We start from the raw sequence: 24,013 nt of genomic DNA on the forward strand, positions 1-24,013 counted from the left end.
AAACTGGTTTGTCAAATTGTTTCCCCTTCCCACTACTGCATGCTGTCACCATATACATCCTCTTTGTGGGCTTATCAGGCTGTTTCAAGTTAATTTGTGTTGGGTTTGCCACACCACCAACCCCCTTTCCCCTGCAACCAAGTCGTAGTGGCAGGATGTTCCAGAAACTCACTGTCTTACTTTCCCCATCTGTAAGCTAAGGACTTCGACCTCTTTCATAAAGACCTCTGAGATGTACTGGTGAAAAGTACTGTAGTTTTATTTGTAATAGCTGCAATACTATGTGAATGCTCTTACTGTGTGCGCTTCTATATTCATAATATTTATTTTGCTCAGAAGAACTAAAGTAGTAGACTAATATCAGTGGTTCTAGTCCTCACCAACAGATTACCAAACTGACATGCTTCGGAACAAGTATGTGGGTATTCTCACTATCATCCATGAGATTATTCAATTGGCACAGTGAGTGATCTGGATATTTGGATTTTCTTTTGGCTCTTCCAAGTCCTGAATTATTTTGTCTTGAAGCTTATTTTTATTTATTAAGAGTTTTGGCACATACTTTTGTGTGCATGTGTGTTCTGTAATACATCACACAGCTTTTAATTCCCTGAAAAAAGCTTCAAAGTCAGAGCTCCAATGACACAATGTTTCTTTAGGAAAGAACTGTGGTGTATGTGGCATCTGTATCATGGTGTATGTGGCATCTGTATCATGCAATATGAGTTTATTATGGCAAGCTTGAATATTTATGGGGTGCAGGAGTGTTAAGTGATATATATATATATAAAAATAATTTTAGAATTCATACATGAAACATTCCAGAGCTCAGTAGAGAATTGTTAACTTAGAAGTCACACCTCAAACTTTCTTTTTTTTTTCTTCTCAACTGTTTCTTGTTACAAGCAGCCTTTCAATTGCTTTAGTTGAAAGAAATTATAGAAAATCCCCTCTCTGTTTTTTTTTGGCATGTGGATTTCTCTGACAGATTTTTTTTCTACTTGCTCGTTTTATTTTTCCCCAATACTGATCATTTTCTCTCCTATGTGCATGAAGTCTCTATGCAGCAAGAGGAGAAAGGTTTTTGATTCTGTGGTTGGTTTGTTTGTTTGTTTTTTACTAGGGAAAGTTGCAAATTTCATCACCTTTTGAAGCTCTAAATATTGCCTAGGGAATCTGAGACAGCAAAATTATCTGTTTCTATTTAGAATGTGATTGTCTAGGGCTGCAAAGTAGTCTGTATAAAAAGGACTAAAAGCATGGTATCATACTTAGATTTTTAGGAAACAATGGGTCAATATGGTCTTTTAGTCTGCTCTTCCCTAGAATGCAGGTCATATTTCTTGCATTTACACTTGCTTTTCTGCATATAAACTTAAACCTGATATTATGTTACATAATATTAACAATTATCAAAGCTGATGTATTGGTTTTGTTCAAGATAGGTATTACACTGTGGCACTGTTGTATTTAATCTCTTGCATAAAGAGTTGCCATTTTTAAGGATAACCACCTACAATTTTTAATGGAAACTTTGTTAGAAACTTGTTGGCACTAGTTTTTCATTAAGCATGACAGTGTAATTGTTCTGAATGAACTTAATAATTAATAGCCTAGTCTGTATTCTCCATGTTGATTGGATATCTTTTTCAGGTTTTGTTTTTGTTTGTTGGTTTGGGGTTGGGGTTTTTTTGGCTTTGTTTTGTTTTGTTTTTCCAGTCACAGTGATCTCCAGTTTTGTGAACTGTTCATTTCATTTTACAACCAGATGGTTTTCCTGTGGGAATGATCATCAGGGACATGTTCATCTGGTTGAAGATGGCTAGTTATACCTCATTTGGAAGCCAAAGTTGTTAGTCTTCAGTTCACCAGATGTGGCTAGCAGAATTTTTCCTTCTGAGGACCCTTTATACTTTTCAAAGGCTAGGAGCTGGGTCAGTGAAGTCAGTGAGAATCATTGCAATGTGGGCTTTGACCTTAGGGGTCTGATCAGTGACCATGAGTGAAATACAGACTATAAGCACCTTTGAAACAGCTGCCAGTAGAGCACTGACTCTGCTTGAATAGCCTGTGGGTATCTAAAATGGTTGCTAATACCTGGAGGAATCGGTTGTCTACTCTGAATGGCTTTTACCCTATGTCCACACAGAGCTGGGATCTCAGCTCTTCTCTAGTGAGCCCAGCTCAACAGCACAGAGATGCTGTTGCTTTCTAGGTCAGCCTTTATGAGATTTTTATATGAATTATGGAATAGTTTTGTGAGGCCACAACTGTGATTACAGATTTAATGATGCTTTAAACAAACAAAAATGTAATGACTTTCATCAGTGTAAAACAGGAGCTTCCTGCAGGGAAACACCAATAAATCTGACTTCACGGCAGGGGTACAGACCTGGCTGGCAGCCAGCAGTAATCGGCACACCACATAGACCTTGTGCGTTAACTTAATTATAGCAGTGCAAGCAGCAGCTAGACAGTTTGCTGTGAGGAATCACTGCCAGCATGGCACAGAGTCCATGCATTTAAAAGTTACCCATCTGATCCGTGGCTTTAGGTAGTGAGAGGCTGGGACTTTCACAGCCAGTTCTGACTCACAGCTGTCTCACCTTTGTCAGGGAAGCTCGGGTGCCCATGAGAGCCTTTGAATAGCACTGGGGGCACTCTAACCTCTCCTGTGTAATCTCTGAACAGCTTGTGCCTTCTCTGCCAACTCTAATCCTCAGGAATTTATCAAAGGAACAGATACTTCTGCTACTCTCTGTAATGCAGTTAATAGTCAGCTGGTCTGATTCCTTTTTTTTTTTCCTTTTTTTTTTTTTCTTTGCATTTCATGGCTTTGGTGTACCTTTTGTAAGTTCCTGGGAAGGGTCAGCAATCTCATTTTTACTTAAAAATCAAGTTCAAGTAAGCCCACATCCTTCCTACACACTTGGCTGGCACATGGAATAGATTTTTACGATTTATTTGGATACCATGACTTTGGGGATTCTGTTTCTTTCAGTAGTGTTTAGGAGCATCATTCTGGGTCAGGTCCCGATATCCTATACCATTGACTTCAAAGGGAAAAAAAAAAAAAAAAAAAAAAGAGTTTCTCTTTTAGAGAGCTTCTGGTTTGGAAGATTTTAAAGCAAGTATGCCCAGAAGGTCAGATATGGCATCATGTAGCTGTAATTGGATAGCTAGAATCTTTTTCCAGGAAATGCTTTCAAACAGTAGAATTTTCACCTGTGACTGTTAGTAAAAACTGAACTCCTCCCAGTAGCTACCTGTCAGCAGTCACACAAAGAGATACTGAGCAAGGAGAGAAATAGATAGAGCAGCTGTATTTGTGTTGGCATAGAAAACCTGAGTTACAAGACTGTAGAATATTCCCATGAGTGTTTGATAGCCTGTTAAAGCAGAGTCCTATGGTTCTTCAGTTTCCTTCATGCAAGAATATAAAACAAGCCAGTAGCTTACTTGGCAGCTGCTCAGTGCTTCACTTATACACACAGCCTTTCCGTACACTTTGTCTCTCTGATCAGGCAAAAAAGTACATCATGAGAACAAATACTTTACCTCAAGTCTCTTTGGGACCCAGAATTTCATAGATGGCTAGGAAAAAAGGAGGCAACAAACCTAAGTATTTTCAAAACTGGAACCTTATCTTTTGATTGAAGTTTAACAGCTGAATTTGAGGAATTATTATGATAGTGACTATCCTAGGTTGTATTTTGTTGTTATTTTTATGCTGCTTGTTTGGCACCTGAGGGATTCCATTGAGTTTAATAATATTTCTGCTGATCTTTTCAAAAGGGAGGTTCAGATAGGAAATGCAGTTCAAAATTCTCTGGTTCTGTATAGATCTTGACTACATGAACCTTGTGACCCCAAAACCTGTGGGTTCTGGTGGAGTAGGTAGGAAGACAATGAAACCCATTTCATTTCCCTGCTCCCTGAGTTTATGGATTCCACCACACTGGACAGTTGTTCATGGTCTTAGCCTGTGTAACTCTGAGGCTAGTGTTATAGTCTCTGTTTTGTGGTTGAAGAGGTAGTGGTTTAGCACAATTGCATATCTTGCCTAAGATCACATAATGATCTGTTTGCAGAGTGGGCAATGCAACTTGTAATCTCTTGACAGCAGTTCATCACTCTTGTACTTGCATACAGACCCTTAGTTTGAGAAGTTCATTCCAATAAAGCAACAGATTAAATGTATGACTGTTAATGCATGCTTACTGTTCTGTGAGTCTAGTACATTCTGGAATGGAAAGGTGGCCAGGAAGTTCTGTTGGTGTGCTTTAGAAAATGTGTGTTTTCAGAAACACCTGAGTAGCACTGGAGTTTAGGGCATATCTGTGCTGTGTAGTGGAGCAGAGGCAGTTGTCATGGGTGTGTTGTCTTACACTGGCACAGCTTTACAAGTTTCCAGTTCTAGAACTAGCCCAGACATCTCTGCATCACAATCCCTTTAAATAGTGTATTTATACTGCAAGTCGCTTCTTGCCAGAGGACTTAGTCTCCTAAATCTCAAAAATGTTTTTGGAAATATTTGGTTTCCTGTCTGCAAAAAAGGGACATGGATCATTCCTTTCTTTGCACTTTCTGTTTACGCAGCAAGGAACAGGTGTATTGTTATGAATCCTTACCTCAGTCTGGGTCTCTACAACAAATAATTGCCTTTTATGCTACTTGCAGTACTAACTAATTCAGCTCCAAAAAGAAGGGCCTTAAGTTTTATTTGCTATTTTCTTTCTCCTTCTGAGTAGTTCCACTGATGACCCTTGTTAAGATCATGAATATGTTTATCTTCCTGGTGTAAGTGTGCAACTTGCTCTCAGATGATTGCCTCATCGCTATGGCATCTGGAGAGCTGTCAAACTTCCAGCCACAGGCCATATTCCCTATTCTTGTAAAAGACAGAGCAACTAATGCCTGCTTCTGCCCCTCACAGAGTTTACACCTGCAGAACCTTGCTGTGATGAGTTCTGATGTTTCTTCTAGGGATTTGTGGCATGTATGGAACGGTACCGAAGAATTGGGCAGGAGCTCTATGCCTCTTTGTACAAGGACCACGTACAGGTAAAGAACAGCAATACTGTGCAACAGCTTTCTGTTGTTGAAAGGATGCCTTTGGACTACCCTGAGAAATCAGGCATTTCAGAAGTGAGAATGAGTAGTATGTCTGAAAAAATGCTGAGAATTGATGAGCTCCTGACTTCAACACCAAAGTGTGATATAGCATCACTCGCCAATTAGATTCCTCACTTTATCTTTAGGAGCCTTTTTTCTTTTAAATGAACTATTCAGCTCTCATAGTGGCAGAAATGAAAGTGAGGACTTTGACCTTTTTTTCTCAGCAGCCAGTAGAGTGTTTCAAGAGGTCTTAAACTCAGAGCCAGTAAAATCTTACAGGTATGTTTTTGTTTCAGGATTGGCCATCAGAGACCAACAAGACTTTCATTCTTTGAAATTCTCACCTCTTCTCTCCTTTAAATTGATATTTTAGTGCCCCCAACTCCCTTCACACACCTCCTAAGTAGAAATAATGAGATTTATGCCATGCTTGGAGGGAACACAGTACACTTGTGACTGAGACTTTCATACTGTATTTTCAGCGAGCATAGTTGTTGCCTTTTGACACAAACATTCACCAGAAAAAACTGAAGTGAATAAAACCTCTGTGATGAGTTCTTCTGGCTTACTGCTTTTAAGTCAGAAATCTAATGAAAGCAACCATTTTCAAGGAGGTTTGCAACATACTTGTATTCGTCACTGTATCTTACTTTGGCTAGTAGCATCTCCCACAGCACACTTTCAGTGGTCAGTTGGACCTGTGTTTGCTGGGTCTGCAGAGTTACCTTTGCAATGGTCCCATCCAATAGGTTGGGTAGATCCCTCTGAATCACTGCAGTGGTGCCAATGCTGGATAGGAGAGAAGTGTGCAAAAAGTGGCACAATTTCGTTCTGTCCCGCAGATGCTGCAGTGTGGTTACAGCAAAGCAGCCAAGGACTGGGTGATGCTTGAGGAGCAGCTTTTCTACAGTAGGGGTCCATGGAGAGATGCATCACGATCCTTAGAGCCACGATGGATTCTTGATTGTTATGAAGGGCCTTCACGAATGAGAAGGAGGATTCAACGTGTGAAAACTCGAGTGGCAACTATGCGAATGAGGAGTGAGGTAGAAAGCTTTTGCAGGAGATGCACAATTTCTCTAACAGTTGCTGGTGACTATACTCGCCTCTTTCCTCTGGTTCTCACCACGTGACTTGTCAATATGCTGTGTCATGCATCTTTATGGAACCCATGGAACAGGTCTGGTTTTGAGAGAGTAAGAGGGGCTGCAATATGTTTAGTAGCAACAGAATGATTTTCCCTCTTTTCTGGTATGAGATCTCCCCACACTCCCCAGATGAGAGTATAACCTGATCATATTTTTCTGCTCTTCATATACTGCTTATAGTATCCATCTCATGGGTACAGCGCTTCCCAATACATGCAAAAAGAGTCCAGTTAAAAGGCTGCACTGTCCTGTTAGTCTTACGCTGATTAGGACTGCTAGAGCTGGTGGATGATCGAAAGGGGAATTAGAGTAGTTTGAACTAAGCATTGAACTGTGTATGTGGGTTATTTATTAGTGTCTTTTTAGTGTCTAAGTGCCAAATCCTATCCACCAGAAGCTGAAGCATTTTAGTGTATCAGGAGATTCCCATTTCTAGGATATTTTCTGCTTTTATGTGAAGCTTGGATTCTTGCAGTTTTCTGTGGATTGGGTGGTATGTTTTTTATCCTATAACTGGCCTCATGCAGGGTAGTCTTTGAAAAGACAATAGTCCTTTTGCTTAATTGTTGATATTTGTTCCTATATTTAATTGTTCCTTTGGGCCCTTTCAAATGAGTTTATTTGAATTTCCAAGACGTTTATTTGCAACATAGTTCTAAATCTGTGGTTATCTCCACAATAATGTTCTGAGTTCTGTTTACCTGTCTGCATATTCCACTTTAGTCATACCTAGTCTCTTTTCAGGTTCTCCCAGCAAACAGAAACGAAACAACCCTCCCTACTGAAGTGAATCCAGGTAACCTTTTAGGGATGAATTACACCATCAAGAGGGTGGACACAAACAGCAAAAGAGAATTGAAGTTAGTGTATGGAGTTCCAGGTCAGAATTTCATCTAGTGGAATAAAACCTTAAGACTCTGGGCTAAAAAGTCACTGTAACATCTGGGAAAAGACTGATGCAATTGTTATAGGTGATATATAAACTGTCTTCAGAATATGTTGCTCTCTTGTTGCCACCAGAAATTTCTAAAAGCAAAAAAGCTATCTTGAAATGAAAGCTTTGGGCATTCTTGGGCATCTGGAAAGCTCCCAGCTGCTTAAACTCAGAAGGAAAAGTGCAGACTTTCCCCCTGCTTTTAGTAGACACTCCAGTTCTACCTCTGAAATAGTATTTCAACCCAGGTAACAGATGGCTCAGAGAAGTGGTCAAAGGAATTGTAACTTTCCAAGAATGTGGACAGAATGATGGAGAGTGGAAGGAAATCATCAAGATCAGCACGTCAAATTGTTTCTCAGCTTTTAAAATAGAATATTTTTTTTTTTTTCAAAATATGATCATGTCAACATTTTTCATTTTCCAAGGCCAGGTTTTTTGTTACGTTAGACATAAAAAGAAGAGGGGCAGCAGGTGGAGTGTAAGGTACGGAAGTCAACAGTTTTTTGCGGGGCTAGAGGGGAACACTGAGAAAGAACTGCAGTTTGGAAATATCAGCCAAGTCTAAGGCTGTGGATGTCAGCCACCTGTATGACTGTTACAAGTCAAGCTTCTAGTGTACGCTGTTGAGAATAGGAAGTATTGTTGTATACTTTTTAGTGTGATAGGGCCTAGCAAACATGTGAAAGTGGAGCTCATTTTTCTAGAGTCCGAACAAGATTCAAGCACAATGTAGTTTCTGCGTGAAAGTGGTTACAGTCTACCTCATTAAGAAGGCTGATCATACCCTCCCTAACAATCTGCACTGCATGAATCTGCAAAACTTGGGACAGAGCTTGGGCAAGATATGAGTGTGTTGTCTCTCCTTGGGTTCTCTTGCTCAGTGCATGTTCCCAAAAGACTGCCATTTTCAGTTTTTCCTAATTTCCTAATCTTCAGTGATTTTAGGAATTTAGTTTGAGTTATGACTGAGTGCAGCTACCTGTTTTTAGTTCCCTGAACTAAGCATCCTTCCTTTGCAGTCACAGATTTTACTTCTCTCTTGCCTGTTTTTTGCAGATAAATACTGGTTTTTCCCAAGGTAGAATAGATTGGGTGAAAATCTAAATGGCAAATGCTTTTGATGTCACTCGGCTGCCACTAAAACTGCAATCTCTTTTATATTGATATAGGAGAGCTGACATTAAATGGAGCAGAAAAGGAGATGGGATTGGATTGCAACCAGCTAACGTTCTTCCCTGCTTTACATGAAAGTTTCCATTCAGAAGACTTCTTGGAACTCTGTGTGGAGAGACAAATTATTTTGCAGGAGTTTGCAGAGAGTGAAAAGGTAGGCAAGATGAACTAGAAAATTTTCTGTGGGAAGATGGCATTTTAGAGGGTGAATTGGATGTGGAGGCCTATCTGTTCCTTTCAGTTTGGGGTTCAGGTGAATTCAGGTTACAGTAAACATCACTATCTGTTTTCTTAGAACAAGTACAAATTTCCAGCCTCTGTATGAACTCCAGTAGACTTATTCTTGAAAAGCATTCAACACTAATTTTTTGAAGCAACAGAAAAAAAATTGGACATGTTACCAAGGTAATCTCATACCTGTGGGACAGTATTCTCTGAATTTGCCTAAGACATGGCAAATGATGAGTCTGAGAATTCCTGTCCTGCTTCCCCAACTTTACTCATGCTCAGAGCAATGCCTGGATCGAATTTATTTATTACTTCTGCAAGAGTGTGCCGATTTTGTATAGGTTGCTAGTTCAGTGATGTTTAAACCTCTTGCTGCTGAATAACAGAAAATGTTTTCTTCCTCCCTTCACATGCCTTTTTCTTCTCTGCCTCCCCATGAGTACTGGACAGATTCTTCCTTCTAAGACTGTAAAGACTTTCCCTGCTTCCTGTTTGATGTTTCTATCATGTGTTATCTGGCCGTAACAGTGCTGTTCCTTCTTTTTTCTTGTACTGGACTGGATATCCTTCTCCCAGGTTTATTCCCAGCATAAGGAAGAGGCAGGTTCAGGAATACTGGGGGAGGACATGAGCTGTGGAGTCAATAGGGGTAACTCAGGGGGATGGTAACTTTGGTCTGGTGTTCTAAGTTTGATCCTTTTGCGTGAAAGCCAGCAGCCTGCCCTTTGCTTTCAGAATAGTCCTCACAACAGTGACTCCAAATCAAATCCTTGACATTGGATATGCACTGTACATTTTTGTCGTGAGTAGTAGACCTGGCCTTGTCCTCTGACCTTTTGCAGTATGCCTGTTTCTTCCAGTGGCATCATTCCCCTGTCTGGCCCAAGAATTGGCATCCCATAGGGGAAGCCAAGTCGGACTTGAAACATTTAAGCACAGCCATCACAGTGCTGTGATAGTTGTACACAGATATAGAAATAATTATTTTATTTTTATGTCTCATTATCAACACCAGATTTTCTTTATGCTTTGCAAGTGGCCAGGGGTCACATTTGTGCTTTCTAACATAATGGCTTTCTCATGCTTTTAGAGCTGTTGATACGCTGTCTCTCTACACAACATAATTAATTTCCCTGCTCCTCCTCCTTTTCTCCCCTCCCTCTCCCATACCTCTCCCCAGCAGAAAGAGACAGGCATGAAAATGTGAAGCATGTTTTCCATGCGCTGATCTCATTTTGAGCCTTCAGGCTGTCTGTCTCTTCTCCATGTAACTCCACGGGAAGCCGTCAGAAATGCCAGGCATGTTTTTTTCCAGCAGCAGTCACTGTGTTGCTGAGCTGACAGAAGTATTAAAAAAAGCAGTAGGGGGTGACATTAGCTGTCCTGCGCTCACTTAGTGCGCTGTGGTCCTGCCTTGTAAATGGCTGCCTCGTGAGCTATTTGCACTTTCAGCAGGCAACGGGAACCATCTTACCTACTGCACTCACAGAAAAGTCATTGGGATGCTTTGGCAGATACTAGATTGATTTCTGGAACACGGGGATAACCCTTGTCTGGAAAGTGGTCATTGTTTTATAGTGTCACCCAGTGCTTGCTTTTTTTTTTTTTTTTTTTTTGCTTTTTTTTTCTATTATCATTAAACAGGCACCTTTATATATATTCAGGTATGTGAGATGTCATTTTGCAGAAGCAGCAGATCAAATGCTCTGACGTCTGTTGTTCCAGAGTCTATTACTCAGCAAGTTAAATCAGGAGAATATGGGTGCGGGAGGGGTATTGTTTTGCTAATGTGATCTCGTCTTTTGTTTTATCTTAGTTGAAAAATAGAATAGAAAACATTTCTAGGAATTCCTGTGAAAATAATTCTAAGTATTTAAACAAGGTAAGTTTGCCACTTGGACTGCAAGAGAATGGGACTATAAAGGAGAAAGCAAATGGATATAGTTTGAGTATAAGCTAAAGGAAGCTACTGAGTGGCTAGTCCCTGAAAGTGGGGGCTAATCATATGAGGGAGCAGTTGTGCTCTCTGAACAACACTCAGACCATGCAAAGTTAAGCCTTTAGATGTGTCTTTTTTTGTCACTTTTTTTACACAATGAACTATGCACAGAGGAATGTATTTCCCAGATTTCAAAGTCAAGCACTGAATTTAGGAAGTGCCAGAAATCAAGAAAGTAATGCCAGATCTATGCAATTACAGACCTTAATGACATAATCACTTGCTGATTTTACCGTAAGACTATCCCTTCTGCTATTCCAGTACATAGAGTAGAAGGAATGCATACCTTCAAAGTAGTATTTAGTTGTATCGACCATAAGTCTGTTTCTTCCAGCCAGAATCCTTGTAATACATATAACTGCACTTTCTGTGTTCTACAGCTGGCAGGAATGCTATAGACTGCAGTCATCTTCCTTACACAGTGCTAATTCATCACTAGAATGTGTCCATCCTGAGCAGGCTCTATGAAAAAAATATTATTTAATCCTGTAGTTACATGGTAACGCATATACAAAGGGGATGAATTCAGGCTGACTTTTGGGGATATGACTTTGCAATTGTAATAATGCTTTCTTAAATTTTGTGTGACATTCCCAAAGCTTGAAAATGGAAGCCTGTATCAGACCTCCCAAGAATAGCAGGCTAATGTCAGAATTGCTGAAAGTTGCAGGTATCACATTGACATCTGCTGGAGAAAGCACCTTTAGAGATTTTCAGGCCTTTATAATGGCTTCTGCCAGAATGGCAGCTGGAGGGGATAGTAGGAGTATGTTACAGTCCTGGATGTAGGCCTGTCCTGCTAGAGGAAGGAGGTTGCAAAGGAATCGCAAATCTCCTCCACCACGTGTCCCAGCCATGTCTTTGGAAGGGACAGTGTGTTGTGATGAGCACAATTTCTTTCCTGATTATTTGAAGTTTAGCTTCAGCTGTGTTGCCCCTCTCAGCTGCCCTTGCATTCCTGTTGATTGAGCTAGCTGTCCCATTTTCCTCCTCACCTACGTAGTGCAGCCTCCAGATCTCAGGATTCTTGATGTCATCCCATTTTCCTTGCCCAGAGAGCCCTAGTCTCTCCTCTGCAGTCACCCTACCCTGGGGGTAGTGGCAGTTCCAGTTACATGAAGATCCTTGCTGTTCTCTTCCTTTTTCTTTCTATACTCTGCACTAGTGCCCCCTATTCCCTATCAGCTTTCAGCGATCTGCTAAAGGCAGATCTAAAAGCCAAAGACTTTGTATTGCAGTGCTGGTGAAATGCACGGTACAGAGGACCATTGTTGCGTTTTGGCTCTATGGAGGTACATAAAGAAGTAAGTGGTGTTCAGCAGAGTTTTAGATGTTTATGGCTCACCCACACGCTAGATGTCTGGGGACAAGGGATGGAGGGTCAGAGCAGTCTGCAGGAGAATGGTGGGCCAGTAGCTGAGATATTTTGTTGCTTTACCTTCTCCCTTGCAGATGACCCCAGTAGGGACCATTTGTGAAAGCTGGGCAAAAGGACTGCTCTTGGTGTGCTTGGGACAAATGTGACTTTGAAATCAAAGTTGGGAACTGAGTCACATCACTGCTAAATGCTTGGAACTGGTGCTATATTTACAGTAGTGTAAAACAGTATCGATGTGTATGTGCCCAAAGCACAAGGCAGGTTTTTTTACCTGCACACAAGCTAATGTGTGTAATTCACTAGATGAATATATCAGACCGCAGGTGCAGATTTACAGGTGTTGCTATTAGGGCTGTCCTCTCTGAAGTTACTGAACTGTCATACTCTGGCTGCTTGGTTATACATCTTGCTGAGGCTCCATTGAGGTTATAGTGTGTACAGGTGAAGAATTCATTTTTGCATTTATCTTTAGTATACTGAAACTGTATGTTCATAGGCACGGAAGGAGAGGTTATATGCTATGTGGATGATGTTACAAAACACATGCTGCTGCAGAATTTTGCAAGAGAAATACAAATAAGAACCTGTCCTGACCTAATCTATCAACTTGCTTACCAAAGGCCGGAGCCAGCCCTTTAAATAACCCTGGCTCACCAGCAGGGACAGGGAGATTGGATTCCTATACCTGCAACCCAAGCCCCCAAGTTGCAAGATTCCCTCCCTGATCTTTACAACCCTAAAGTAGTCCTGCCAGGTTGTTAATATGTAGTTAGCATGTAAAAGATGAGGAAAATGTTGGAAGGTTTGGGAAGTGGATTTGGTGTAGAAATTCTGAATTTTGTAGAAAAGTAAACCTCTGTTTCCTAGCAAGTAATTTGAGACAGTAAGAAATCCAAGTAGCTGGGGTAATGAATCTGAAGTTAACAAGAGGGCAGGGCCTAGCAGAAATCTGGGCACAATGCCTTTCCTTGAAGGAGGGGCTGGAGTGAGCACAAGAGACGCCAAGAACAATAATAGAAGGGACTAGCGTAAATTAGAGGGAGTGGGATCTGTGGCTGGGAGAAAGTAGCTGATTAAAGAACAGGCTCAACTGAAAGAGGGAGCAGCTGTAAGGTGCAGCATCTAGGACTGGCAGAATGGTGCAGCAGCTCTGCATCCACTTCGTGGAGCCAAAGCTTTTAGAGGCATCGCACACACCTCTTGGCTGTGAATAAAGCAGAATAATCTCAGTTAGAAGGGACCTGCAATGATCATCAATTCCAATTGTCTGACCACTTTAGGGCTGATGAAAAGCTAAAATATGTTATTAAAGGGTTTGTCCAAATGCCTCTTAAATACTGATGAGCTTGGAGCAGTGACCACCTCTCTAGGAAGCCTGTTCCAGTGTTTGACCATCCCCAGTAAAGAAATGCTTCTTCATGTCCAGTCTAAACCTCCCCGTCACAGCTCTGAACCATTCCCATGGATCATATCATTGGATACCAGGCAGAAGAGATCAGCACCTTCCTTTCTACTTCCCCTTCTCAGGAAGCTGTAGAGAGCAAAATGCAAAACAGTATTGCAGGCTGTTTGTATGGGAGAACTTTTATACTTCATCCCAGCGCAAGGATGCAGCAGTGAGGAACTTTACATGTGACGACATGCAATGGGAACAGGGACTAGCTGTTGTGGCTGAAGCAGCGGACGGGGAAGCCACGTCCAAATGGCAAACCATTTACCTTTTCTGTGCCTGAGTTTCTCCTCTTCCCTCCCTGCTGCAGGTGCAGAGATTGTAATGGCTACCCCATTGCAGGAAGTAATGCTAGGCAGTAATGAGATTTTTCAGTATGAAATTCTGCCTGTGTTCAGATGGAAGCATCTGAAGAATGACAAAGTGCAGATGATTACTCCCCTGACTTCCCCTATCTGGGTTTCTGCTGCACTGGAGAGGCTGCTGGGACCCTCTTCCCCAGCCTATGCTCTTCCACGCCTACCCTAGATCACTGAACAACTTTGCTACTAGGTGCAAAGGACAGGGTCTGACTCATGCTGTGTTACACACACACAAAACAAAACCAATGACAGAGCATCCTTAGCCATATCTCTGCTGTTCTGGATGTGCTCCTTTACCACACTAGTTTGTGCTCCATGGATACCTCCTAGTATTCTCCCTTCATATCTACTTCTGGGTTTGTTTGGGTTTGGTGGTGATTTTTTTCCGAGTTTGCCTTGATGAATAGTATCTTTCAATTGTAAGGCTGTAGCTGCTCCCTGGATCTCTGCAGAGCTCCTGACAAACCCTAGGGCCATGACTGCCATCTCAAGAAAGCAGTGCTGATCCCCTAACAGCTGTTTTCTGTAGAGTGATGCAACAGGGAAAGGAGCAGGCAGATTTTTCTATAGTTATTCCTGAAAGAGTCATGAGAGCAGTGGGAAGGACATGAACTTCAGTGAACTGACCTAAGGGGAAATTTAAAGGCTCATATTACTTTTTGGCAGCATTTTCTGTTTGACAGGAGCCTGGAGTGAGACAGAGATGTCTGGGTGTTCAAGAGGTATGAGCACAATCTTACTAGAACTGTCTTCCAGATGCTGGCATCAGCTAAGGGATGCCAGCCTCTCAGGCTGGTGATGGGCTGGGACAGATGGCAGCTTTCATCACAGAAAGCAAGGACAAAGAGCAGTCCCAGTGAGTCTCTACTCATCCTCCTTTTCTCCCAAATACCTGATATTCTTTTCTTGCAGCATTTGGAAAGTTGTTAAAACGTGAGAAGTGGATGTGGAAGAAACATCTCCCACATGGGGTTTTTGCTGCAGGGGAGGGAGGGTGAGTGGAGGCTACCTGCTTAAAAAGGAATGTGTCCTGGCTCTTCTAAAGCAAAGTTTGACCAAAAGGCTTTCTTTCTAGTGATTCCAAAGGTTTCACTCAACTCTCAGCAGAAGAAATTTGATCCAGTGTTTGTGACAGTTCAGATGTAACCAAACTCAAGCCTAGAGTGCCTACCGCTAAAGACTAGGTCAAGTGGATTTAGTTTCCTTTGGTCATTGAGCAGCTGGGAAGAATGAAGCAACCTGTCATGTATTCTTAAGCTGTGATTAATGAGACGCGTGTGTGATGGTTTCAAAGTAAGAGGAGATTTCAACAACAAGCAAAGTCATTGCTGGGAAGATCTTGTGAGTGGCACAGGGAGGTGGACCTGTATTGATCTCACCATGATAACTCATATCTGTTTCCCTAGCAAAAATTGTAAAAGCAATGTATTTGATTTCATGTACTCCTAGTAATACTAAACTCTGTGACCCCAAATAGCCTTGACCCTACTTTACTGACAGGTCCTTTGTAGCTGATGCACCCTGGGATTCCTCAATACACAACAGAAATGGCAGAAAGAGTATATAACTACAGGTTTCATCTCTGTGATTCCTGATACAATGCTACTTGAATGCATTGCTTTTATGTGTGTTGTGCAAAGTTTTTGTAGCTTTTGCTAAGCAAGTGATTAGAGACAGCTGTGAGTGTTTGTAGGGACACAGGAGATGTGACAATGAGGACGACGAAGGGGCCTCAGGAAGTCCCTAAGCCACTGATTGCTAAGAAGGTAGATGAAGATAAGAATGAATCCATACCTAGCACATTTCTTACACACTTTCCATAAGCTTCTATTACTAAGATGCAGCATAGTTGTTTATATGGACCTCTGAATTGACTTGGAATTGTCATTCTTTTATCCTTATTCTTTTAAAATGCTATGCTCAGGAGATTGTGTGGCATGGGTAGGTGTGTTCCAGTGAGATGTTTTTTTGACTTAAATTTCCTTGTACTGAATTTTTCCATTGAGCAGGCCATGCTAACACTACCAGAGTCAGGAATAGATGGCTAACCTCCTCCAGTGTTTTTGAACACTGTAAAGACTGTTTGCCTGTTCAGGCATGTGATTCCTCTGGAAATCTGGCTCTTGAACTCCAGAGCAGATATACTTTTATGGCTATTTACTTAAATGCAACTGCAACATTTACAAACAGCTCTTGTGAAAAACAAGAAGAAAAACCCCCATGCCTTTCAGCTTTGATTTCCTTGTACATCTGAATGAACAGAGCATTAAGAGATTCAGGGCTTTGGGCAATACCTTAGAAGGTAATTATTCAATTATTTTATGTCATGTTTGCTTCATTGATTAATGATTCTAGTGTCTGGTGAACAGGATTCTGTTCTGTTTTGACAGAAAAGGCAAGCTTTTATTTAATCTATGATAATTTCGGGCTGCTTGGTGTTTCAGTGCAAGACTGTAGGTACAAGACTGTCCTGGTGGGGATTCTTCAGTATACCTTTTTGTCAGATCTTTATTATTCACCTGGAATAAAATGAACCCTGTTCTCCAAATGAGAACAACAGATTCATCCCAAGGGCTCTAGTATTTCTAACAGTGCAGATGAATTTAATTCTGTTGGGGGTGATCACATAAAATTGAAGAAATGGATTTGGCGCTGGTGACTGTTACTGGTTGGATAGTACACAGTACACTGAGGCTTGGAGTGTAAGGTTTGAGATAGAGAGGTACATGCTCTCTCTACTCTCAAGGCCAGCTTACATGCTCTGGTCCTGCCTTAGGTGAAGTAACAAAGTGATTATTTGTGCCAGACCCTATTAGTGATCATGAGCAGGCCCCCTTCACAACCCAGGTGTCTCCCAAAACCACACACATAATCTTTGGCATGTGGACTTGGTGTTTGCCTGGGTGGATTTCTTAGAAGTCTGGATTTCAACTTTGTATCAATTTCAGTATTTTACACAACTGCCTGATGTGTATTTTGGAGTGGAGGCAAGGAAGTTGTAGGTTTGGTTCCAGAAATAGTGAGGTAGGAGCAAAGGCAAAAAGTGAAAGACAGTCATACTTACTCTACATGTCACCATGTAGACTTTACATGATCTAGTAGAACCAATGTTATGTTTGGGTCAATTTTGCATGCACAAAAATAATACAGGACTTTTGTTCTTATGAAGTTTGGTAGAGGTAAGATCACTGAGACCTTAAGAGAGAAAACAGACTTTGTGATACTTCTCATACTTGTCAGTCAGTTCTCTCAAGAACATTGCACTAGACTGCTGAACCAGCAAACTTCTGTTACGTAAATACCTCTCAGATCTAATCCCTCTGTATGCAGCCCTCTGGTCCTTGCAGTTTCAGATGGGCTCAGCTTACAATATTTTGCACTTGTTTCTGGATTATATGTGGTTCAGGGTTGTGTTGACTTACAGAAGGAGCTGACAGCGAGCAGTTTTCTTAGTAGATGAGGTAGTATTGGTGTTTAAAACACTAATGCTCCCAAAATCTTGGTTTAGTGTGTTTGAAGGGATTTTTTGAAAGCAGAGGGCACTTCATCTGAGGCTGAGATAATACGCTGATGATTAGCTCCTGCCTCCTTACCTGGGTGTGTAGGAGATACAAAATTCTGGCCCAAACTGGGCACAGCAATGAGTTGACCTTGATCCTCCCAGTTGACTGCCCTAACCAGTGGACTGCTGTTTTGGAGCCAAGTATATATAGAAGATTGAAGCAACAGAAAAGAAAAATATGGAACTTCATGCCTCTAAATGTTAGGGAAATTCTTTGCAATGAAGTACTGTTTGTTTTACAATCAGAATGTTAAGTTTCCCACAGCTCACACAATTGTCCAGGTCGTTGGGGTTTTCCGGTATCTGTATTGGTCTGCTTCCTTTCTACATCATCTCTCAGCCATAGAAACTTCCAGAATGGTTTTTATTCTTCATCAAAACTGGTCAATTCCCAAAAAAACTTTTTATGAACTGGACTATATGACTGAAGAACTACTTTGCTGAGAAATTCCCAGTGCTTCTATATTGTGGGTTAGAAATTCCTCTATTTTAAGGGCCAAGTTTATTTGCTCAGGAGAAAGATAAAGAAAGTGAGTCTCGGGATGCCAAGGGAGGATTTTTTTTTAACTATTTCAGAATGTTTAACTAAGTCTTTCGGACAACTAGAATCATAGATGCATATATTTTGATTGGCCTTCTGTATAATATATGAAGGAAAAGTGCCACTGCAAGGAGTTTTGTTACTAAGATTTCTATCCATCGTAATCTGATTCAGCTAGCCATGGTGAGATAGATACCCAGAGTATTAGATCCTTTCCTTTCTCATTGTCCCTGGGATCCCTTTGCAGGATTTTTTCAAGTATAGGTTTCACTGGGATATAAATAAAAATATTTGCCTTTTCTCCGTATTCTAAATATACATATATTTATTATATGCCACTGTTTTTCTGCATGATGTTGTGTCAGTCACTTCTTTCCTCAGTGCTTCAACCCCCTGCCTGTGTAGTATGTATTGCTGTCTAATTAAGTTTTGCAGTGCTAACTCCTGCAACATTTGCAAGCTCTTTTTCTGTAGTATGATGCTAAATATAGCCACAGATAGATGAGGAAGGAACAGATTTAATGGGGGGAAAAAGACATCAGACCCTCCCACTACTAGTACCACAAGAGGAATGTTCTGTCAATCATATGGTGATTTTGTGGCTGCATCCCTATAGACCTGCCAGTCAAGATGGCAGCTGATTTGGACGGGTGAGCTGTCCCTGTCTGCTGTGTTACCCACTCCTGGCTTTGTTACCCACTCCTGGCTTCGTTATGCTTACTTCCACGCTAGGTCACTTCAAAGTGCTCTGTGGCAGTTGTGCAGGGGCACACAGCATTGGAAGGAGTGCTGCTCTTTGGCAAAGAGCACTTCTACATCTGTGAGAGCTTTGTGTTATCCCCTTTAGAAGAAGTCTACTGTACACGTCACTGCTTGTCCAGGTGAGTCATTCTTTCCTCCCAGAGATCGGGGTTAACTTCACTATTGGCACATGGATACCTAGAATTTGCACAGACTTTGAGGGGATTTCAAGAAGGATATTAGCACAGCAAGAAGTTTGCCATCCTTTCCATCTCTTCACAGAATTGTTTAACATAACTAACCTAGGTGCTTGTTCACAGGCTTTGGAGGTACAACAAGAACTCCCAGCTCTGACTGATGGAGATGGTGGGCAGTCTAACACAAACATTGCTGGTTTTCAATTATTTTAAACGTCATTAATGTTTCTTTCTGATTGGCTCCCATCTTTTATTCATATGGAAGTCATTACAAGAGCCTTTAGCTTCATTGTCTCATAAGTTTTTTGTTTCTCCGAGACAGAATCATAATTAATATTTGGCACACTGCTATCATTGACTCATGATTTATTGAAACTGGTCAATATTGATAATGAGTTTGTTAGATTTAGCTCTTTGTGCATACTGTGTGCTCATGTGCAAAGCCTGGTGGGATGGTGAGTAACAGTGTTTTTACTCCCTGTCTGCTCTGTATCTGAATCTTACTGATTGGACTGAAGTCCAATATCAGTCAATCTAATCAATCAACCTCTAATCTAAGGTTCAATTGGACAGGGTGTGATAAAAGCTTAGGCTGTTTTTCTGAGGGATTTGCTATAGGCTAGGCTGTAGATAGCAATTGCCGTACATATACACAAGTAAAGTAATAATTAATTGCTTAATTATGTGTTCCAATTAATTGTTGTTTATAATAGCTGTGTATCCATCTGATGCTTGCCCTTGACCCAAGCTTTCAGGTTCTTCCACCCAGCTCCTTCCCTTGCTGCTTCTCAGACTTCGGTGTGTGCAAAACATTGCTGTCTGCTTATTTGCACACACTAAAATAATTCCAAACCTACCCTTAACCTCACAGGCTCTTTATTTTATTTTGAGAAATAGTACAGCATCTGCCTTCAGTATTTAGCTTTATTTTCAATTCATGTATGCCCCAGTTGGTCTTGTTATCTCTTAGTATTTTTATTCTTCTTTAGGGAGAACTTGGATGTTCATGACAGTTCTCCTGATCTTTTTTGTTTCAAACTAATTTTTCTTTCTTTATATTTTTCTCTTCCAGCATCAGTGATCCATTTATTTTCAACTTATGTCATAAAGATCATGCTGTGGGAGACCAGATGTGTTCCCGTTATTCATATCATGACATAAAAGAGATTCATCTGATGCGCTTTCTTCTGCAGGTAGGAGCCAACTCGCTCAGTCATTTGAGGGAAAGCTGCAACAGCAGTAATGACATGTGACTGAAAACTACTTGCACAATTTTTAATAAGACTGAGGAGATTTCTTTGCTTGAGTCCCAAAATGCTTTTGCTCCCATCATTGCTTCATTAGCCTCTGGTAATACAAACTCCTCCTTATATTCACCAGAGTGTTTAAGCACCCTCACTGGAGTGGTTTGCTTACTAGTTGTTAGACTATCAATGTTCTTCACAGATTACCTCAATGTTTTTGAAAATAAGACTTGAAGTCAATTTCCTGGGTTTTGATGCAAGCTCCCAGTAAGTGCCTGACTTTCAGTAATACTCAGCTCCCACAGACTTCAGTAGTTTTGGACGTAAGTGAATTATAGGTATGTGTAACATGCTTGCCCTGGGCCTCTTGGAATAACTTTGAAGTTGTGCATGTGAGTCAATAAATGAATCAGAAGTTGGAGCAAAGGATTTGAATCCTCTGTACCTTTAGCTGCACTACCCAGAAGCGACTCATCACCAGTGGCCTGGTACCTCTTTAGTTTTGTCTGCTTTAGATGAGCTTGTGGTAAGAATCACAGAAGAGCTGTGCCTAGAGCTCCTTGCAGCACCAGAGCCTTCACTTGCTTAAGAGGGTTTTGGTACAGTCTAAAGACTAATTCACAGATGGTCATTGCCAAAAATATGGAATTTTGAAGCAGCCATAACTACTTCCCCGTCATTTTTAATCCATTTTTGGAAGGTTGAGCTTCAACAGAGAATTAAGAAATCATTCAGAAATTGCAAAAGTTGGACAAAATGGGGCTCATTATTGTCTTACATCATGCAGTATGCCACTCATCCATGACTCATCATCCATGAGTCAACCCTACGTTATTTTATATTTAATTATATATGCAAACTGGACAATTCTAGTAGGTAAGACTTGTTTCAGGCTATAGCATATCTCAATGGTTAGGTCACTCTCCAAGCATGTATATGAATGTTAAGTCTTGTTCTAAGTAACTTTGTGAAGCTTATTTTCATACATCAGTGGTAAGCAACCTGAGCAACAGAACTGTCACCTTTTCAGTTTTGTGAATAACATCAAAGTTGCCAGTGGCATCTTGCCACCTTCTCATATATTCCCATGCCTGTGTATGCACGGATTTTATTAAACATGTGAAATGGAAATTTTTTATGTGGTCCAAAATGAAAAATGGAGATAAGCAAAACCAGTCCTTGAATGGGCTTGGGGCAAAGGCCAGGCTTGTTGGTTTGAGGGGGTTTTGTGAGGTTTTTCGTTGTGGGGTTTTTGTTGGGATTTTTTTGTTTTATTTTTGCTTTGCCTTAATTAATGAACTGAAAACTCAGGTATCTGTATCAGGCTCTCAAATTCTTGTACTGGGCTTCCATGCTAGAAACCACTTTGAAAAATTATTGCAGAAAAAGAAAACTGATTCCTTGTACTTTCCCTGCTTGACAGGTGGATCAGCTGTTCAGGCAGCTACTGTGCCTCATGGAGCTGATCTGTTCATGAACGTAACCCAGCTCAGAGCAAAGCCCTGTGAAACCACATAGCCCATCACCTGTGATGGTGACGCTTGAGCAGACTTGGTTTGGAAAGCTGAGCTTCAGAGCAAATGCCGCAAGCTGTTTGTTGTTGTAGCTGCTCTCATATTACCTTTCTGGTTTATAATTTGTGAATCATGTACAGGGAAGTTCCCATTGTGGTGTTTTTCTAGGTTTGCACTGCACCTGCCACATTTGGATTGAAACTCATGTCTGGGTTCCCAGTCACTATACTTTATAGTTTTACTTAACTGACTTTGAGGGAGAAAAAAGGACCAGTCACTGAGTAAACAGGATTGTGTGGAGACATTGCAGAAAAAGGGGGCGATGTTTTCAACTTTGATTATTTAAAGATACAGTGAGAAATGTCATAAACTCCCCTTCCTCCTGTGCTGCTTCTAGTCAGCAGAAATTATTTCGGCTTTTCTGTTGTGCCCACTGTTCATTTAGAAAGCAGTATGGTTGCTTTCTGAAAGAAACTATTATTTAGCATCCACTTTTCATGTTATTTTTATCACCTAACCAGAAGTTAATTCTACTAATGTCTTGATAGTCATACTGAGATTTCAAGATAAAAATGCTTCAGAAGCAGCAGGAGCAGGTGGGTGATGGAACCAATATCTGGAGCCTGGTTTTGCTTCAGAGAAGCATTTGAACTCCTAGTTAACGCAGTAGAATTATTCCTACAGTTGGAGAAATGGGGAATATTAAGCATATTTTGCTGTACTTCTTCAAACTTGATATGAAGTCCAGGCATTTTTCTTTAAAGCTCTGAAGAACTGGACAAACCATGATGGACTGTGCAGCACTAACCTGTGCTCTGCAGCTCTTCACACTGTAAATGATTTACCTTTCCAGGAGATCGCCTTGGAAATATTCTTCAAGAATGGTTACTCCAGATTTCTTGTCTTCCATGACAGTGACCGCAATAAGATATTTAAGAGGTGAGCGCTACTTCATAATAACATGTGAACACCCAAGTGACACTCCTGGTCTACCACCCCTGTTAATCCTGGCTTCAAATGTCTGCCTTGTGCTGTGCCAGGAGCTTTTTCTTCAATTGCAGCTCCATAGTCTTTAATGGGTTACACTTAAGCAAAGCTATGAAATTTTCCTTTTGCTGACCTGTGAATTCTTTGGAGCATTGTATAGTCATCGATTTATCAAAGGAGTTAATGCATGTGTAGGACTCCTCTAGCACCCAGTGGTATGTTGTACATCTCTGCATCCCAGGAAATTGCAATTGTAGCTGTGCTGCTTCCTTTCACTGAGATGAGAGCCACCCCCATCTCACGTCACAGTACTGGGTGAGAGAAGCTTTCTTCTCACTTTCTTCCAACACAGACAGTGTCATTAGATTCTTTAGGAATAAAACATTTTTGTATCTCTGACTCTGGCCTTATCTATGGTGTGGAGTTAACTTTCAACAATGGAATTTTTGTTTAAAAAAGATTTATCCTTATGTGCTTGTCTTATTTGATGGAACTTTAATGTAAGGCTATGGAGTGATTAATTTGCACTTTGTTTTCTTGCTTTTTTTCCTACTGAAGTTCGGGCTGTTGTATTAAGTTTACTTTCACTGTCTTTTATGTAGGAAAAGTACTTCGATACATAGTACTTCTTGTGGTAAATTCTGCAGCCTGGACTAAAGATTGGTACTGTTAATTTCTAAACAATCATAGGAATTCCTTCTGCTCCTGAAATCTCTGAACAGTTTCCAATGGAGTGTTGCTTAAAAAGTCAGCGTATGTTTATCTATCCTTCCTTTCTAAACTGGTTGCATAGTGTGGCTACTTAGAATCACCAGGTTCTGACCCAGAGCCAGCTGCTTAGTTTAGCTCTTAGCTTTATGGTCTGTTAGCTCTGACAAATACCTTTTGGGGGAATCCTGTGGAGGCAGCTCAGGATAAGGTTTTGGTCCTCAGCTGCCTGTGCTGCCCCTCAGATGAAGGTTACCGAACCTATATATTTCAAGGGTTTAGTATGTCTGACATCATAAACCCCCAGTGAAAGTAAACAGGAATAGCTGAGATGTGGGCTGGTATTCCTTTCTGCTCTGGCTTTAATTAATAGAACCTTAAACCAACTGATCATAAGTCCATAGCCTTATGTATCAGTTCAAGGTCCTGTTTCGGAAATAAATTGCTTTTATCCAACCCATAGTCAACTCCATAATGTTAAATGTATGCTTTTTCTGTGTTGTCTTGCATCTTTGTCCTAGGTTAGAGTCTCAGTGAAATGCTGTGGCACCCTTCAGGAAGAAAGTTGCTGTCAGGTCATGATATAGATTATATACATATGTAATGTATACCGATAACAGTTTAAATAATTATAATGTGACTTTCATATCTCCTATAGATTTTGCTCTTTCCAGCCTGCTTTGAAATCAAAGGGGATAACAGAAGAGTCCTTGAATATAAGGTAAA

General features: G+C 40.8%; 1 protein-coding gene across 5 annotated transcripts in view; it reads left to right on the forward strand.

The window, feature by feature from the left end:
- The window catches only part of WDFY4 (WDFY family member 4), a 144,283-nt gene that overhangs the window by 75,148 nt on the left and 45,122 nt on the right, over positions 1-24,013 (forward strand). For all 5 annotated transcript variants that reach the window (XM_080401530.1, XM_080401533.1, XM_080401532.1 and 2 more), the window contains 8 exons: positions 4,987-5,064; positions 5,961-6,164; positions 7,011-7,062; positions 8,373-8,530; positions 18,629-18,777; positions 19,907-20,027; positions 22,446-22,531; positions 23,946-24,008. In XM_080401530.1, the coding sequence (XP_080257656.1) occupies positions 4,987-5,064; positions 5,961-6,164; positions 7,011-7,062; positions 8,373-8,530; positions 18,629-18,777; positions 19,907-20,027; positions 22,446-22,531; positions 23,946-24,008 (911 nt within the window). The remainder of the gene's footprint in view (positions 1-4,986; positions 5,065-5,960; positions 6,165-7,010; positions 7,063-8,372; positions 8,531-18,628; positions 18,778-19,906; positions 20,028-22,445; positions 22,532-23,945; positions 24,009-24,013) is intronic.

This window comes from Falco punctatus (assembly GCF_963210335.1).
Source record: "Falco punctatus genome assembly, chromosome: 9".
Taxonomy (NCBI): Eukaryota; Metazoa; Chordata; class Aves; order Falconiformes; family Falconidae; genus Falco; species Falco punctatus.